General features: G+C 39.8%; 1 protein-coding gene across 6 annotated transcripts in view; it reads left to right on the top strand.

The window, feature by feature from the left end:
• Positions 1–16,863, top strand: part of KLF12 (Kruppel like factor 12) — a 230,993-nt gene that overhangs the window by 56,058 nt on the left and 158,072 nt on the right. For 2 of the 6 annotated variants that reach the window (XM_038133364.1, XM_038133300.1), the window contains one exon: positions 9,635–9,698. The exons of 2 other annotated variants lie outside the window; for them this stretch is intronic. In XM_038133364.1, coding sequence (XP_037989292.1) covers positions 9,678–9,698 — 21 coding nt within the window. In that variant the 5' untranslated portion in view covers positions 9,635–9,677. Of the gene's footprint in view, positions 1–9,634; positions 9,699–15,270; positions 15,290–16,863 lie in introns of those variants that run through there. 2 more of the 6 variants (XM_038133292.1, XM_038133333.1) reach the window with 2 other exon arrangements.

Genomic DNA, 16,863 nt, shown 5'->3' with positions numbered 1-16,863 from the left:
CCCTTTCTGTGCTTTAGCTGCAGAGCCATGAAGGGCAGCTAGCACAGGTGTAGGTGTCCGTGAGATGAACCTGCCACTTGCCAAGAACTTTATCTGCTAAAGTTGCTCTTCAGGTTAAGGTTTCTGGGCTGTGAATGTGAACAATTGCCAAGCCACGATTAAGGGGGGTGTTAGCCTGTGCTGATCTGCAGAGTGAAATGTCACTGGCTTGCTGCATGCAGATGGTGAGTCCTGCAGGCTGCTGCAGTCATCTCAGTAGGAGACTGGAAAGTACAAATTACCTTTGGAAATCAGGCTACTTCTGGATTTTGGATTTAAGTATGTAGTCAGATTTGCAGATTAATGTCCCCCTGGAATTCTGCATGAAATTATTTCCCAACCATCCCCCTTCTCCAAAGGGGAGAAGCAAATATATTTCTGTCTAAGCAAGGACAAGAAAATACTCAGAGCATCTGTGTGTCTTGTCAAAATGTGAGGGCTGTTGAAACAAGGAGGAAAATGATGAGGCCTAGGGAGGCTGATGGAATATCACCAGGGGTATGTTGGGTGGATCTCCAGACACGTGTACCATTACCTAAGGTTAATGATGGCTTTCACTGAGCTTTACCATGTATTGGGAAGCTTGAAAGGCTGGGGAGAGTTTACAGTGGAAATTTTCTAGGAACAGTACAAAGATAAATTTTATTCTCCTCATTCCTTTTGAAGGCATCAAGAGCATGAGTATGCTTCAGTGATTTTCTCTGGATTTCAGATTGCTGCTAAAAGATTTGTAGCTGCTGAATCTGGTAGTGAAGCTGTTTCAAGCTGGTCAGTGCCTGATGGGAATGTTGTATTGACAGATTTTGGGATTTCTCCCTTTTCTGAGCCTTTTGCCTCCAATACGCTGAGAGATGCTTATTAGTAATAATGCCAGTGTGCACTTCTAAGCAAGAGCAGGCTAGGAGAAAAGACATTAAAAATTATTAATTGAAACCCTTGTGATCAATTGATCAATTTTAGAGAGTGTACTTTCCTATTAAAATAGACACTCATCATCCACATTTGTAGGATGCCAGCCAAGTAGGCTCCTTAAATTGATTGATAGCATCAGCATCACTGTCATGTAGTGCCCTTCGTTTAGAGCCTGATTATGTAACTGCACAGCCACATAGATAGATAGATAGAGTGCTGCAGATACCATGCTGTTTTCTTGAAAAAGCATTTTATTGATATATTTCTCATGAAAAGCAAAAGAAGGGGCTCAAGTTGTCAAAAATGCAGTGTTGGATTTTGTCGTACAAAGGCAGGAATAGGACCTGAATATCATTATCTACTATGTAGAGCAGGATGCATTCAGCTTATAATTTTATTTCTTAGAAGCATAACTGAGCCTGGAAGTTGGGTTTCTTCAGTGTGTATCGCAGCTTGGAATAATATTTGCTTGGTTTTCTTTGGTCTTTTTTTCCCAACTTTAGGGTAAATTGTGGAAGCCTGTCCTTAGATGCTGTGGCTGTAGTTAAGAGAGGTCAGGGCCACCTCATTACTATTGCCGCCTCTGCTTTGGAGGAGAAAAATAGATTTGTTTAGGCAGTTTGGGTTTTTGCTGACTTATCTTGCATTTATTGATGCAGTGAGGTAGAAGTTGACTGTGTGGGCACTTCTGAAGTGGTGACCATCTCCACGCTGGGGCTCGGTGGGACAAGGTGTTGGCTCTTGCTGCCTATGCAGGCCTGAGCAACATCAACACTGATTTTACAACTACCTTCTGGTGATGATAACCTTGAAGCTTGTTCACCTTTTTTATGCTGCTTTGGGGGAACAATTCTGTTCCCTCATTTAAAGGAATTTTAATGGGCTCAACTTCTTTGGTTTTGCTTATTCTTTAAGTATCTTTGCTGTGAAAGTTGGCTCAGAGTGCTTGACACTGTGATGGAGGGCTGCACAGTATTTTGTCCGTGGTGGAATGGTGGTTACTGCCATTTTCTAACTTCTTTTACAATATCTTGCACAGTGTAAAAATGGAAGACATGCCAGGGTTTATACAAGCTACTACATTGTGTTACATTTTTTATTCCTGCTCTGATTTTTCAGTTGTCTTGGTGTTCCCTCTGAAGTCAACTGTGAGGATACACTTTGAAAATTTTTGAGTCATTTAAGGGTAGTATTTGCCATCTGAGGCAGTATTAACCTGTTTCACACATTCATGTGTTTCAGACTTTCTTGCAGGCTAAATCACCGGTAGCTCTGTTCATTACAGCTGGCTTGACCAAAGAGCAGATTTTGATACAGGTGTGCAGTGAAGTTGTGCTCATTCCTTTGGACTTGTAGCATAAGGCCTTAGGGGTTCATCCACCCTCCCTCACATCAGGTAATCAGGAGGTTGCCGTCACATTGAGAAACATCAGAGATATGGTCCACACAGAAACTGTATTCCTAAGTAAACTGGTTCTTAAGATCTGGTAATTTCATTTATAAGTGCATACAAGTGTGAGGCTTATTTATTCTTCTCATGGTCTCTGGGATTTGGTGGTGTCCTAACAGAAGGTAAAGAAAATCCTTGTTTTGTTTTTGGAATGAGCTAGAATATAGAAGATAATATTGCAACTTTGAAAAGAGAAATTAAGTACTGCTGCCTGTACCTCAAGTAAAGCTGTCTTGATTCTGGAATGAGCATAAACCTAGTTTGAGTAAAAGCATTAAACCAGAAGTGGGACAATGGGTGATAGTATCTGGTAATGCTAATCTGTATTATCAGGGCAAAATAAGAGTAAGAAACCTATGAAGTTAGGATCTTTCCTGTGCAGCATCTATTGTGTCAATCTAGTCTTGACGGAACTCTCCTGCTGGAGAGGTTGATCTTTATCCCTTCCCCCATTGTGGAGATATAGAAAAATCACTAGCAGGTCTCTTCCCTCTTATCCTTCTTGAGGCACAAGCAGTTTTCCTGTGGTTTACCTTCCTTTTCATTTAAAGTGTGACTTCATTTGTTGTACACCTAGTCACATTTGTTTCATCTGAAGTCCAAGCAAAATGCGCGAACAGAACATACATAATCCCAAACTGAATTAGGAATAACCACTTTTAAATATTATTTTAAATATTTCTTTGAGGTGCTCATAAGCTCTTATGAATACAAATCTTGAATAATCCTTATATGGAAAGTATACTGTTTGCTGAAGAAAGGGGAAAAATAAAGTCTGAAGGGGAAAAGGTGACTTTTTAAAATTAATTGCAGTTCTTTGTGAATTCAGAAATGGAGTTAGGCTTTTCATCCAAGCTTTAAAATATGTGTTGTTTTGAATGATGTATTAGAAAGTATGCTTTCTGCACGTTCCTTCAGAAAATTATTTTCTAAAAAAAAAAAATCAAAAATTTGTGACTGAACATGTGCATATTTTTATATTAATATATATATACAAGTTTGTAAATAAATATTTTAAAAAGCTATAATTTTTGTAACAAGAAAAGGCTCATCAAGCCCTTTGACATAGTCCACAGGCTGCTAAATAAAGTTTTCATTTTAACGGAGTTTGAACTGTGTGTGGGGATAAGGTGATGAACTGACAGACCTTGTCCTGCACTGTAACTTGAGCATTTCCGTATGTCAGAGAAGCTGCCCAAAGTGATGGATGATTGTGTTTATCACTGTTTGTTTCGTTTGGATCTAATGAAAAACCATGTCATTCTGTTTAAGCTAGAATTGTGAAGGGAGTATCAAGGTTTCAGAGCTATCCTTTCAAACAACTGGATGTCGAAGTTCACTACCTTTAGAATAAGAAGTCAAGGAGTAATATTTGGCTGAGTTTTTCTCTGCTCCCTGCAATTTATTGCACTCTTCTAGATTGGCCACTGATTATTACCTAAATCCAGTCATTTGAGGACTCCGCTACTTCTCCAGAGTTTAACTAAGTCTCATTCTGCAGTTAAGATATTATCAGTGTGCATATATGCTGATTTCATTTGTGTACGTTGATGCAGTAGCAAGGCTTTTTAAGTATTACTGAAAGACATTGTCTTTCTCTGTATCTTTAATAGTTGTCAAACCAGACATTTAAGTTCTAGGGGGACCAAATTGTTCTTGGAATTCATCTTGAAGACTCAGAAGGTCTGGGATTTACCCTTGAAGCTGTTCACTTCAGAATAATTCATAAATGTCAAATAAAACATCCTGTAAAGAATAATGTTTATTCCTCTAAGCCTCTACTGAAGGACTGTGTAAGCACTTGTTGAATGTTTAGTATAAACCTTTTAAAGTGAGGAGTGGGAGGAACATGGCATGAAGGTTGTGTGTTCAGTTGATTAATTGTTCATCCACATTTGGCCAACTGCATGCTTTTTTTTAATGGCAACCTGTTGTCAGAGTATAGTGGTTTGGGGAAAAGTACTCAAGCATCAGGAAAACAACACCGCTTTATGGTCAGGTAGCCAAGGATGTATTTACTTGTGCTGCCATGAATTGCAATGGCATTGAGACCATTCTGGTTTGGCTTGAATGTATTGGAGGCATCGCTCCATATAGGCTTAGCGAAAACTGGGGTAGATGTTCAGGAGGAGCTGTATCATCCCCATCCCTGACTGCAGTCTTCTCAGATGCCCTAGGGACTAAGCAGGTGGCAGGGTTGCTGCTTCTTACTTTGAACCCTGATGTACTTTAGTACATGTGTGTGTCTCTTCTCTCTGCTAGATGTCATTCTTTGTGGGAGTCTGGATAAATATTTCAGTCTTTAGGAGTTCAAGAGAGCTAGGTATCACCTAGCAACAAGCATCCCACTCTCTACCTCCTGCTTCTCTTTACTTTAATAAAAGTATCTGAAAATCAGAAGTTGAAGCATTAAGGTAATTTTCAGAAATATTTTGAGCAACTTTAGATATTTTTGTTATGATGTTACAGCAGAGCAACAAAGATGTTGGCATGGGGGCTGGCATACTAAAGTGTTGCTACATTTCTCCTCATGGAGAAAAGCAGGGCACAAGTTTTTCCCAAGAATATTTCTGGGATTCACATTCTCTGAATATCAGAGAAAGAAAGCAAAGTTCTTATCACTTGCTGTGCCTGTGTTGTGCAAAAGTAGAATGGAATGTGGATTGTTTACCCAAAAGTGAGGATGTTTTGTTCCCTCGCCCTATCAGGGCCAAAAGTGTCGGACTGTCTGCTGACAGTCAGGAGCAGTCAGTGGGAGTCATGGAAGAACGAGGATGAGTGCATGGCAGATTCAATTTTAGATTTATAGAATAAAGTACTCCATCAGCCTTCTGAAGATGGAGTCAAATGCCTTGTCATTTTTCTCTCCCCTCGTCCGGGGTTGCTGTGATTTTTGCAATAATAAAGTCCTTGCTTGAACAGCAGTTGCAATCAAAAATTAGCAAAAACTTCAGCTGGAGACAGAATAACCCTTATGATCGCAGTTGTTAGGCTGCATAGGAAGTGATCCTTTGGTATTGTGAGGTCTGCAGTTACACTTAACCTAAACTGAATGACTTTTAGGCTGTACTACATTGTTTGTCTTGCAGCTTGTAGTGACTGCTGGTGGGACAGTGCCTTATATTGGAATTTCAGTTTTTGTTTTTTTTTTCAGACAGATTTGTGGCAAAGTGTATTGGCTAGTTTCAGTTACAGTGGTACAGCACTCGGTTTAAAAATATCCTGGGGACCAGACCCAGGTCAGAAAAGGGAGACACTTGGAACGCAGTTGAGGAAGACTTTGGGATTTGCTCAGGACATTGCTGGACTGTATGCCAGCATCTCCTATCCTGTATCAGTTTTAAGTGTCAGGGACTGTTGTGGATCTGTAGCTTATGGTTAATGTATATTTTATCTGTAGCTTGTGAAAAATGTCGCTTTATGGAAGTTTATGAATGTCCCTGCAAGAGTCAGAAACTTGGGGAAAAAGGACTAGTGTGTGACTACTGTTACTACAGGCGTGGCTATCCTTAACACTGGGTTGAGGTTTACCTGTGTTCATCTCTGAATAGTGCTGAAACTGAGCTTTCGGTGATCCTGCCTTACCTGATGGCCAGGGTGGTCTTGATGAGATTGGGAGAAGTCATGCTGGTTTTTGGGTAAGTTTGGTGTGACTCAGGGCCTTTGAAAGGGGTTGCAGAAGTCAAAATACAGATCTAAGGGCTTTCAAGAAGAAAAGTGCATACTTCAAAAATAAAACAAATTGTGTAAGAGGGTGACTAGCCCACTTATGTCCAGATAAGGAGTTTGTTTTGTAGAGGGAAAAGTTGGTAAATACAGATACAGCAAATGACTTAACTTTGCAAATGAGTTGGTATTTTCCAAATGTATGTTCCCATACCTGTCTGAATTTTAAAAGAGTAAAAATAGCAGAAGGAGTAATTTGTTAATGTACTAAAGTGAGTTTCCTTTAAAATTGTCAGTATATAAAAGATAAGTAAAAGTGATACCAGTGCGGACTTGTGAACTAATGAACTAATGTGGGTTTATATGTTCAAAAGTGTTCTATTTGTAGAGGTAAGGCTATATCTGCACCTGTAGGGACTTCTGTTATTCCTGAAATATGCTCATCATGATTATCCTGAAACTCTTCTCATACTCCTTAATGTGGTCCAGGAGCCTTGCTAAGCTCCACCAGGGGGTGGCTCTGCTGGTCAGGGTGACACTTCCAGGGCATCTAATCTGATCAAGACAGGTTTTCAAAATGGACTAGGTGTAACCAACCAAATTTATTTGGTTTCTTCTTGATGTAGAAAAAGGAATCTCATGTTTGGTGGCATTCATAAACTCCTGGGGTCCTAAAACACCATTTTAAGGTGAAAGTTAGGCTTTGGGTAGAAGAGGACGTAATTCCGTGTTTGCTGCTTAAATTTCATTCTTTTGGTTGAAAATGTTGGTTTGTGCTTTGCTCTCTGATTACTTAAAGAACCTTTTTAATTTAAAGGTTTCAAATAGGAAATATTGTGCAGCTGTCTCATTGGGTAGATTCTCTTCTACTGTAAAACCTGTTTGATGCAAATTGGAAGATGTTTCTACTTGGACTTCAATGTCTGATTTCATATTCCTGATAGTAGAAAGTAACATTTCACTTTCTGCAAGGGACTGAAAACCAAAGTCCAGAGTGGGTTTCATGGTGGTGACACATGTGGCAGAATGGATGGGCTCTTTTTTCATATGCATTTTGAAGTCCTTTCATACAAAGTCAAGGCTTTTCAGCACTTTTGAAAATTGGGCAAACATTTGCAAAGTTACTAGTTAAATGTCATTTTCAGAGGAAAAAGGTTTGCTCTTAATCTTCTCAAAAGCAACCTAAAATAGAAGCCTTTCCATAGAGGAGAACACCCAGTGGTACAAGGATGTGGGCAACTTAGTGCTTGTTAATTGCATATTCCTGAAGAGCATTAATAAGCAAACCCAGTTACTCGTCATTGCTAAAGAAGCAGCTTTTCCATGAGGAGGACCCTTGGACATGATTTAATAATGCAAAACCACAGCTGCAGCTCTGGCTGGTTGGATATTGGTTTGTTAGTTCTGAAACACAGACCCGTGTTTGCTGTGTCACCATAGCCACCGTAACATAATAGGACTCCAGCGTTGGTGTGTAACTTGAAGCTAAGTTGTGTTGTAGGAGCATGTGTGTCTGTGTGCATGTAGAGAGGAATAATAATGAGAAAACCTGGAGAACTGGAAACAATTACAGGTCACACTGTCTTCTTTCATGGAGACTCCATGAAGCTTTTGGATACATTGGATTTAATTTAAACAAAGGAAATGACTAAGTAATTTCCTGTACAGGTTAGGTGACCACATCGTGTACGTCTAGGATATGGAAAATGTGGTCCAGTTGTCCCATTTTTGGACAAGGGCACAGAAGAAAGAGCAGTTATAAACTCAGATGTGGTTCTTCAAGTGTTCAGTTTTAAAAGAAAAAAAAAAGGAATCTGCTACATGAAATTTTGAAGTAATGCAAATAATGCCAAGGTAGATTAAATAACAAAAGGGAAAGAGAGTCAACAAGATGCACGAGAGAAGACAAATGGTCTACAACAGTTAGCATGCTTACAGTCTATGGTGTTCAGTTAGGTCAGTGTTTGTGGTGACTTTGCAGCTTTTTATAATTCATATAAATATTTGAAACTTACTTTCTTCTACTAAACTTAATATTTTCTTAGAGATAAAATACAAGTGCATGATGTTTAGTCAGTATGATAACATACTGTATGAATGGACTATTTTTATTTTCTTAAGGGAGCTTCTTGTCTTCTTTTCACTCTAAAAGTTTGTGTAGTATTTGGAAACCTGTCATGTTGTCGTTTATACAGCAGTAATGAAGTACTGGAATGTAGTTTAAAATCAGGCAGGTGATGCTCTACTGGTATTTGAAGGATGACCTTATTTTGAATGACAGAAAAATAACAGATTGTTTATTGTAACTCTGACAGCAGATTTAGATTGTTGACTTCACACCATTTCCATTATTAAGAGAGACATATGTAAGTAGCATTTGCTTCCAGATACATGCAAATATTCTGTCAAGGGGTTTCAGACATCCTGTCTATTATTTAAATTTTGGACATATGAAGATTTTTTTCTCCCCCAAGGCCTTTTTAAAAAGTTGGACTACTGGGTTTATGTTCTTAAACCTGAAGGAGCATCACAAAAATAATATAATATTTGAATCTCTATATGCTTTTTTCTTTTATAGAATAACATAGAATCATAGGATGTCTTGAGTTGGAAGGGACTTAAATGTTCATCTAGTTTCAACCTCCCTGCCATGAGCAGGGATGCCACATCCTAGGTCAGGTTGCTCAAAACCTCATCCAGCCTGGCCTCAAACACTTCTAGGGAGGGAGCATCCACAACTTCTCTGGGCAACCTCTGCCAATGCCTCACCATCCTCGCAGTAAAGAATTTATTTCTAACATCTAACCTACATCTCTCCTCATTTCCTTTGAAACATGGTATGTTTCAAAGGAAACATTCCTTTGTCTTATGGTATGTGCCCATGTAAAAAGTCCTTCTCCAGCTCTCTTGTAGCCCTTTTAGGTACTGGAAGGTGCTGTAAGGTCTCCCCAGAGCCTTCTCTTCTCTGGGCTGAGCAAGCCCAACTCTTTCAGCCCCTCTTCACAGGAAGGATGCTGCAGCCCTCTGTTCTTTGTGGCCCTCATAACTAAACTGATCATGTATCCATAGGAAACCCTGAAAGAAATACTTATTCAGATTTTGTGATGGTCTTGAACAGTTTTTTTAATGTGTCACTGTTGGGATAGTGCATAGTATTTCTGGGAAATACAGTTTGAAATATTGGTAAAGAATGCTCGCCCTCTGTAGTTGCTGGAAAGTTTACCTGTACAAATGCAGAGTACTGGTACATAGTAGGCTCAGAAGACTAATTAAAGCAGTTGGGATTTAGTGAGCTGAAATAGCAGCTCAGAAGTTAAAAACACAGAGCTTTGACTAAAATCATTGGTTAAGAAGAAACACAAGGCTTTCTCCAATATACTTTTTTGTCATATTTATCCATTTTTGTTTAAGTGCTTATAAAATTACTGTTCTTTGAGTTCTGTTTTATTATGGAATAGACGTCTGTGGTTAGATTTTTTTTTGTATTTACATACACAATATACTTGAGAAATTATTGAACTTCTCAGAAAATACACAAATGAAATGATTTAATATCTTCTTTTTCAGGATTGAAGTGGATCTAGGGACAAATGGATGACTGAATATTCATATGAAGAGGAAAGCCATAAAAGTTGGTTGACATTTTTACAGCCATATGCATTATGTGTATTAATGCCGGTATCAAACCTTTACACTGTTATAAAACAGAACAGCTTCAATAACTGGCCTGAGCTTTGTATGCTGTATTGTCTTTGAGGCAGGGGAATACTGTAGCTAAACAGCCGTGGCTTAATGCAGTGTTTGCTGACAATACCTGAATGTAAGCAGAAAAACCAGCAGTATGTTAAGGAAATAGGCAATTCCTTTGAAGCTAGGTGTTTGAGTGGGCTCACACACAGTGGTGTTCATCATTCTTCCATGCAAGGATGAAGGGAGAATTTAGAGGGATGTTGTCTTCCATTATAGCTACTGACTATGATGCTTAGTATGTTGTGGAGTGGCACTCAGATGCCACATTGATGGGTGCTGTTTAAGAAGTCAAACAGGAGATGATCTCTTTGAAAGTTATCTTGGTGCTTTGTTTTCTTGTGATAGAAGGTTGTTTTACACTGTGAGTTTTCTGTGATCATTGAAAAGGAAGAAGCTATTGGTGGACCTCCATGACTGGCTACTGTTTTAATACACCAAGCTTTGACCTCTGCCAATCTGAGTTATTGGTGACTACGAAGGATAATATTTTTCTGGGATTCTGTGATAACCAATTCCCACCAAGGCTGTTTAAACACAGATGATGCTGCCTGTGGATTTACACCAGAGCAAATGAATTGTGTTAACAAATGCAGGGTGTGGTACAGTGGGATGCAGGGCACAGTCCAGGGGGATGCTGTGCAGCAACTTGGCTATATAAAATATTCTGAAAGCTCTTTATAGTCAAGGAGGGGTGTTATTGTGGGAAGCCTGTTTCCTTGAGAGCTTCTTTCAACCCCTGAATCCCAGTCAGGTGTGGGAATGATCAAAAAACCAGCAAAAACCCCAGGCTTGTTTTTCAAAAGCACAGTATTAGTTCAGTACAAGAAATGCAAGTCTACAGTTCTGTTAACTTAGCAAAGTAATTCAAGAGGACAGAGTCTTATTTTTCTCAGTGATAATTCAGTTTTATCAAGCTCTTAGTGGTTCAGAAGTGTTACAGTTTATGAACTACTGACCTGGATACAGAAGAGTGTAATTCCTTCTTGGGTAAACGTCTTGGGTGTTCGCAACAGAGAGTGGACATGCTGATTCCAGCTACCTTTAAATTCACAAGCAGCATTAGGTTTGAGGGAGTCATGTGTGTCTTTGAATTTGGTTTCCTGAAATAACAGCCAGCAAAACAATCTTCAGAAGCATCCATAGAACATCTGCTTTGTATGCTGCAGGTCCCAGAAAACACCTCCAGCCTCCCAGAGCCAAATTTAAACCCTGATAGAGACAAAGTGGTATTAGTAGCTATGCAGAAATGTACACAATTTTTTCCATGGGGTCAGGGGCCCATATGCCCTCATGAGGCAGCAGTTGTTGCCTGCTAAAACCAGAGCACAAAGTCTTGAGGAATTTCCCTTTGGTTTGATTGCTGACAAGTCAGTGGCTGCTGCCCATACCGATGTCTTCTAGCTTGGGATGGGCCAGCGTCATAGCAGAGCAAACGCTTCCCTGCTCAGATCTCTTGGCTATGAATAGCAGAGTGAAAAACGGATGCTTTTCAAGCCTTACTTGCATCTTTCAGAAGTGAGGTGATAAAATCTTGTATTTACAGACTCAGGGAGGCATTTCACTGACAAAAAGTGTGAGAGGGTAAAACACCAAACTAATTATTTCGTTGCAGTGGGCTACTCTTGCTTTCCAGGAGACAGCACAGAGCAGTACTACCGTAGTGTGGTAATGTTCTGTGTTGGACTGGGAAGTGTCTGGAACAGGCTATGTCTTAGGTATTTGGTTTGGGAAGTGACACCAGGGCAGAAAATGTTAAGGCTTTATTTATTGAGGGGGCTGTCATGGCCAGAGTCTGTGCAGAGGCGGGACGGCTTCCAGATCAAGCAAAAGCAAAAGACTCTGGGAAGAATTTGACCTTTTTGCAGGTTTCTGTAATTGCATGAGAGCTGAATCTCTCTTAGCTCTGTATCGCTGTTCGTCTCTCTGCTTTTGCTTTTCTGCTTTAACACAGAGTGGTGGAATGAGGAAGGAAGAACTGGAGGACAGGGTGATCTCTTCCTTGTCAAGCCATAGTTCCACTCTCTCATGCCCTTCGGATGACATCCCACAGTAATTGTGGGGAAGCTGCTCTAAATATGTGCAGATAAGGAAGGAGGTACTGAGTTATTTCTTTACATGTATTCTGTTTGGCAGCCTTTGCAAATGTAGGACTCTGAATCCTACTGGTAGTCTTTTATATCAGGAAAGTGATTAAATCATATCACTGAATGAAAAAAAAATGTGGTTTCATGGAGGAATTTGAAGTTCAAGGCTAAAAATGCCTTTTCTGGGAAGAAATTATTCAAGAAAACTTAAGCAATAGAGGTGGAGAAGGCTTCTCTGTGGTCACTGTTAAGATCAGTTGATAAAGTTCTGGCTCCAGTAGGGAAGAGATTGGATTTCAGCCAGCACCCTGCCTAAGCTTTTTGTTTTACTGCTCTTCTCCTAATCTAGTTTTGAAAGATTTTCACTGCTAACATTAAAATGTTAGTGTATTGTTGGGAGTGTAAACAACTTGTGTTGCACTGACTGTATGTTAGATTGGTATATTTAAGGTCTTCCTGGGCCTGCCTCAAAATATATGTAAACGTGGTGTTGTATAAGTGATATCTAGGCATATATGCAACTGATGAAGGAAAAATGAACATAATTCTTTCTGTCTCATAAAATGAGGTTAGATTAATATCTAGCAGAAAAAAGAAACATGCGAAAGTAAACCTGGCAGCAAATATGTATCTTGAATGCATGCAGCTTATGATGCTTCTGCTTTTTCCATAATCCTGACAGCTGCATCCAGAGATTCATTTGTCTGTTGAATCAGATATTTAAAGTTAATGTATTTCAGTGTACAGTAGCTGAATGGGGGTGTAGGGGAGGGTGAGACTTCGGTAGGAACTGGCATGGAAATGGGTAACTGACAGAGAAAAACTATAGCTCAAAGGTTCTGGGCAAAATAAAGATCAAGACTTCAAAACCAGGTAAACAGGACTGAAAGAAGGTCAGAGGCAAAACTAAAGGGGAAAAAGAGGTTGTTTAGATTGGAAAAGCACAGATCTGGGTTGTTCTTAATGAGTGACCGTGGGTGCAGTGACACCACTCACACTGTGGTTTCATGAGCAGCTTCCAGAAATAACACTGGGCAGTTCAGTTGATCGGGTTTAATGATGTTCTAAGTTATTTAATGTTGGAAAAGTGATGAACAACACTCAGTTTAATGGTGTAAGGAAGACTCCTAATTTTCTGTCTGTCATGTCTTCAAAAAAAACCGAAAGCAAACCAACCAAGAGCAAACTTTAGCTCAACTGTTTAGAAGAAGGGACTCAAGGATGTGTTTCTGAACTGTTGAAAGCCCACCCCATTTCAGAAATCTCCGAACCTCTTATGTGCCCTTGCCTCACCTCCTCTGGCTCCTGCATGTAGCAGGGCATGGGAGGGTGCAGAACCTGCTAGCTGCTGGTAGCAGGCCTAGGGCTCTACCCCACGCTCCACTGCTGGCTGGGCAAGCCCCTGGGTCATCTCATCTGATTCAGGATCTGCCCTGGTTTTGTGTGGAATTTGGATTCATTTGACTTCATATTTTTGCTTTTTAATGTTTTTTAAATTCTGGTCATGATAAGAAAATGACTTTGTGAAATGTATTTGAGAATGTTTCAAGGAAGTTTTATGGTTTTATTTGCATAGTGAGTATAGTGGTAACAGTGTAGTGATATGTTTGGTTTTGCTTGTCAGCTGTCCCCTCTGCATTGCAAACAAATGCAGTTTTTCTAGAAAGAAAGCGGCTGCTCTTAAGGAGTCTTTCTCATCTAGCATCGTTCAGTGGATTCTTGGAATATAATTATGACTAGAAACATCAACTTGGTAAAATGTATTAATCTCGAGGGAATTACTTTGCACTGACCATCAATCTATCTTTTTGTCATGCGCTTTTCAGTTTAGATTACTCTCAGGCAAAGAGGCTGTAGTTTGATGTTTTGTCTTAATTCATTGTGATTATAAATTAGTTGGATAAAACAATGTAACAAATGACTACTTAAAAATGACTGATGGCCCCATTCAGCAAGGCAGGGGGATGTGAAGTTCTGTTGTCTAGCATTTATCAAGATGGGTCCCTTAACAGTTGATTTTTAATGAATATTTCACTATGTAAATAGATAGCAGGCAGTTGTCTGGAGCTCAGTCATATTTATTGGACAGATCTGCTTTTACTTGCTGTCACTGAAAAATGTGAAAGTTAATGCTGAAACTGTAGAGTGGGAGGAAAGCTCTTCCCCAAATCTTAAGTTGTGGAAAGGGAGGAGCAGCAGTGATTTTCTTTCTTTTCCTGTTCCTTGCATCAGCAGCCACATACTGTTCTGGCTCTTGCTCCTGTCTTTTCCCAGTGGGTGCTGGGAGGCTGTGCATAGTACACACTGTAGCCTCAGGTTTGCTCAGTGTAGGCTCAGCCCTACTGCAGGTGGGGTGAGGTGAATTTGGAGCTAATGCCCATGACTGAACAATTGCTGGGGTCATTTCCAACACCGAAATTTTGCAAGGAGAAAAAGACATTTAAGATGGTTTGCAACAAACCTCACTTCAGCTTTGTGAGTTTGCCTATGAACTCTTTCCTGTTTTCCTTGCATTTACTAAGTTATGGAATGATTTCTGGAAAGACTCTGGTGTTCTTACTAGGTTTTCCTTATGAACAACAATACAAAATTTGTTCTACACAGCTCATTTTCTTCATTTCTGCCGGACAGATGCTTTCACAATCTTAGTTTCTTGTTTACGGATCCTGGGTCTTGGCTACGTTCCATTCATTTCCTAACTCTTTTGGTGACACACATACATGTAGATTATGGACAAATCATATTTAGCAGTTGGCTTGTGATCTGACCTTGTTTAAATAAAACTGGGCTATGATTTTGAGGGTTTTGTTTTTGTATTTAGTTTCTGCCAATGTGGATTGGGGGTAAAACAGCCATGGGGTATCCTAACTATTGCTTTAAAATTTTATGTATTACAAATTCAGTATATTTCAGAAGTGTTATTTTACTGATTAAAGATAGCTGTGTCTCTTTGCACTCTCACCCTTTAGAAAGGCATAGAAAGTAGGCATGGGGTGAGTTAGACTTGCCCTGTCAAAGCCTGGTCTTCTGCAAAATTTTAAGCTTTGCTCTAAAATCAATACTGATAACTTCATAGGTTATAAATAAGGTTGTATTCTCAAATAGTCAGAGCAAAGTTGCCCAAAAGGCTTTGTTCGTAACTGGGAGAATGGTCTTTGGCTCAATAGTGATATGGAGGGTTTGCATCAGTGTCTGCACAGACTTCTGCTCTGCTTGGAGCATCTGCGGAATATTTTAGGTATATTGGTTTTTGAATTAAAATGCTTTTTATTATACATTTTTTTGAAATAGGAAGAATGGAGAATTGCATAAAAGAGGATGGCAGCAATTTTCATGTGAGGTGATGTGTGGGGGAGTAAGGCAGCTCACATTATAGTGTAGTTTACAGGTGAGTAGTTTGTCTAGAACTGGCAAAATGTGAAAAAATGTGGAAAATTTAAAATGTTCTTTTCACAGTTCAAGTCATGAAAATTACTAAAAGTCATTTTCAAGCAAAGGTAGATCTTGCTGGTGCTGCCTGGATCACTTCTCCATAAAGAGATAGGTGGTGAGGATGGTCTGTGGGTAGTAAATTGTGAATGTAGGTGAAAGCTGTTTAAGAGCTTGCTTCAGCACCTGCTGACATAACTCAGTTCTGTAGAGTGCTGCTTAAACTACTTCTGAAGTTAATAGATAACCCTTTATGATCTTACTTAGTAAATGCGTTAGCATCTATAATTTGTATTACTTACTGCTGTTGATGATGAGGCTTGGGGTATGGTAACTTCATCTGATTATTTAAGGTCATAGGGAGCTTTAAAATGCATCCTGTGATCACAGTCCTCCTGTAAATGTTGCTTTGTTTTTTTGAAGTTCGAGGATTTTTTTGTCAGGTTGAGGGTTTTCTTTGGTTTTTAAGTAATTATGGGAGTGAACAAAAATTTAAAAAACCTTATTTTTGAAAAGATCAGCAAGAGCTGCGAGCAGAGTTAACAAAAACTAGCCTGTGAGCATAAAATAACACATAACTTTATAATGTGGGCCAAGACACCCTTAGTTCCCATTTCTGGTGTTGAAAATGTGTGGTGTGTGTTGGTGTTCCCCTACTGGGAAGGAGAGATATGTTAAAAACAGAGTTCTTGCATCTCGGGTGGAACAGAAACTGATACCATGGCCTCTTGTCTCCAAAATTCATCTTGTAGGCTATATATGAAGTAGAATGGTGGAAACAGCCTAAAGATCTCAGTGAGAAGTTTTCAGGTGAGCATTTCCTCGGTTCAGGCTATTGTGGGAAGCTAGCCAAGAGCATTACTGCTTTGGCTTAGATCAGGAAATGTTTCCATGCATGTCCTGGCCCAGCAGGCTTTGTTTCACCTCATGGCATGGCCCAGGGCTGCACAAATTAGGTGACTTGGAAGAAACCTGGTTTGGTGTTTCCAAACCACTGTCTTGTTTCAAACCATTTTCTTCAGTTCCATTTTCAGCCTTGACATCTCTTCTGGGGCCTAGTTCTAGCTGATGGGACATAATCCACAGGGAACTAGATTTTGAATGCCTGGATTCCTTCTTTTCAATTTCAGTCATTTTGCTGAAGGCTCCTGTCTTCTACTAGTCAGCAGAGAGCAATAAGCATCTCCAGAGGACAGTTCTTGCCATGGGATTTCTCTGTCCTCCCTGGAAGGACATCTCTTCTCCCTGTAAGACAGGATGGTACAGACACTGTGAGTACACGAGGCTCCACTCTGCTGGACTCATTCTCCAGCCCTTGGGTTTCCAAAACACCCCTGAGCATCCCTGCTCTTGCTGCCTGACTTCTTTGCTGCCATGCGGTCACTCGGGAATGAAAGAGCAGTCACCACCATCATTTCACCTTTTAATCCTAGTGCACTTAGTGAACAATTATACTAATTCTAGTAATGACTAAATTTATACTGCTCCAGAGAGGGAAGCACAAGGCATTTAATTTCAAAGCTGTTTGACAAG

This window comes from Motacilla alba, chromosome 1 (genome assembly GCF_015832195.1).
Source record: "Motacilla alba alba isolate MOTALB_02 chromosome 1, Motacilla_alba_V1.0_pri, whole genome shotgun sequence".
Taxonomy (NCBI): domain Eukaryota; kingdom Metazoa; phylum Chordata; class Aves; order Passeriformes; family Motacillidae; genus Motacilla; species Motacilla alba.
This window is presented reverse-complemented; position numbering and strand designations above follow the sequence as displayed.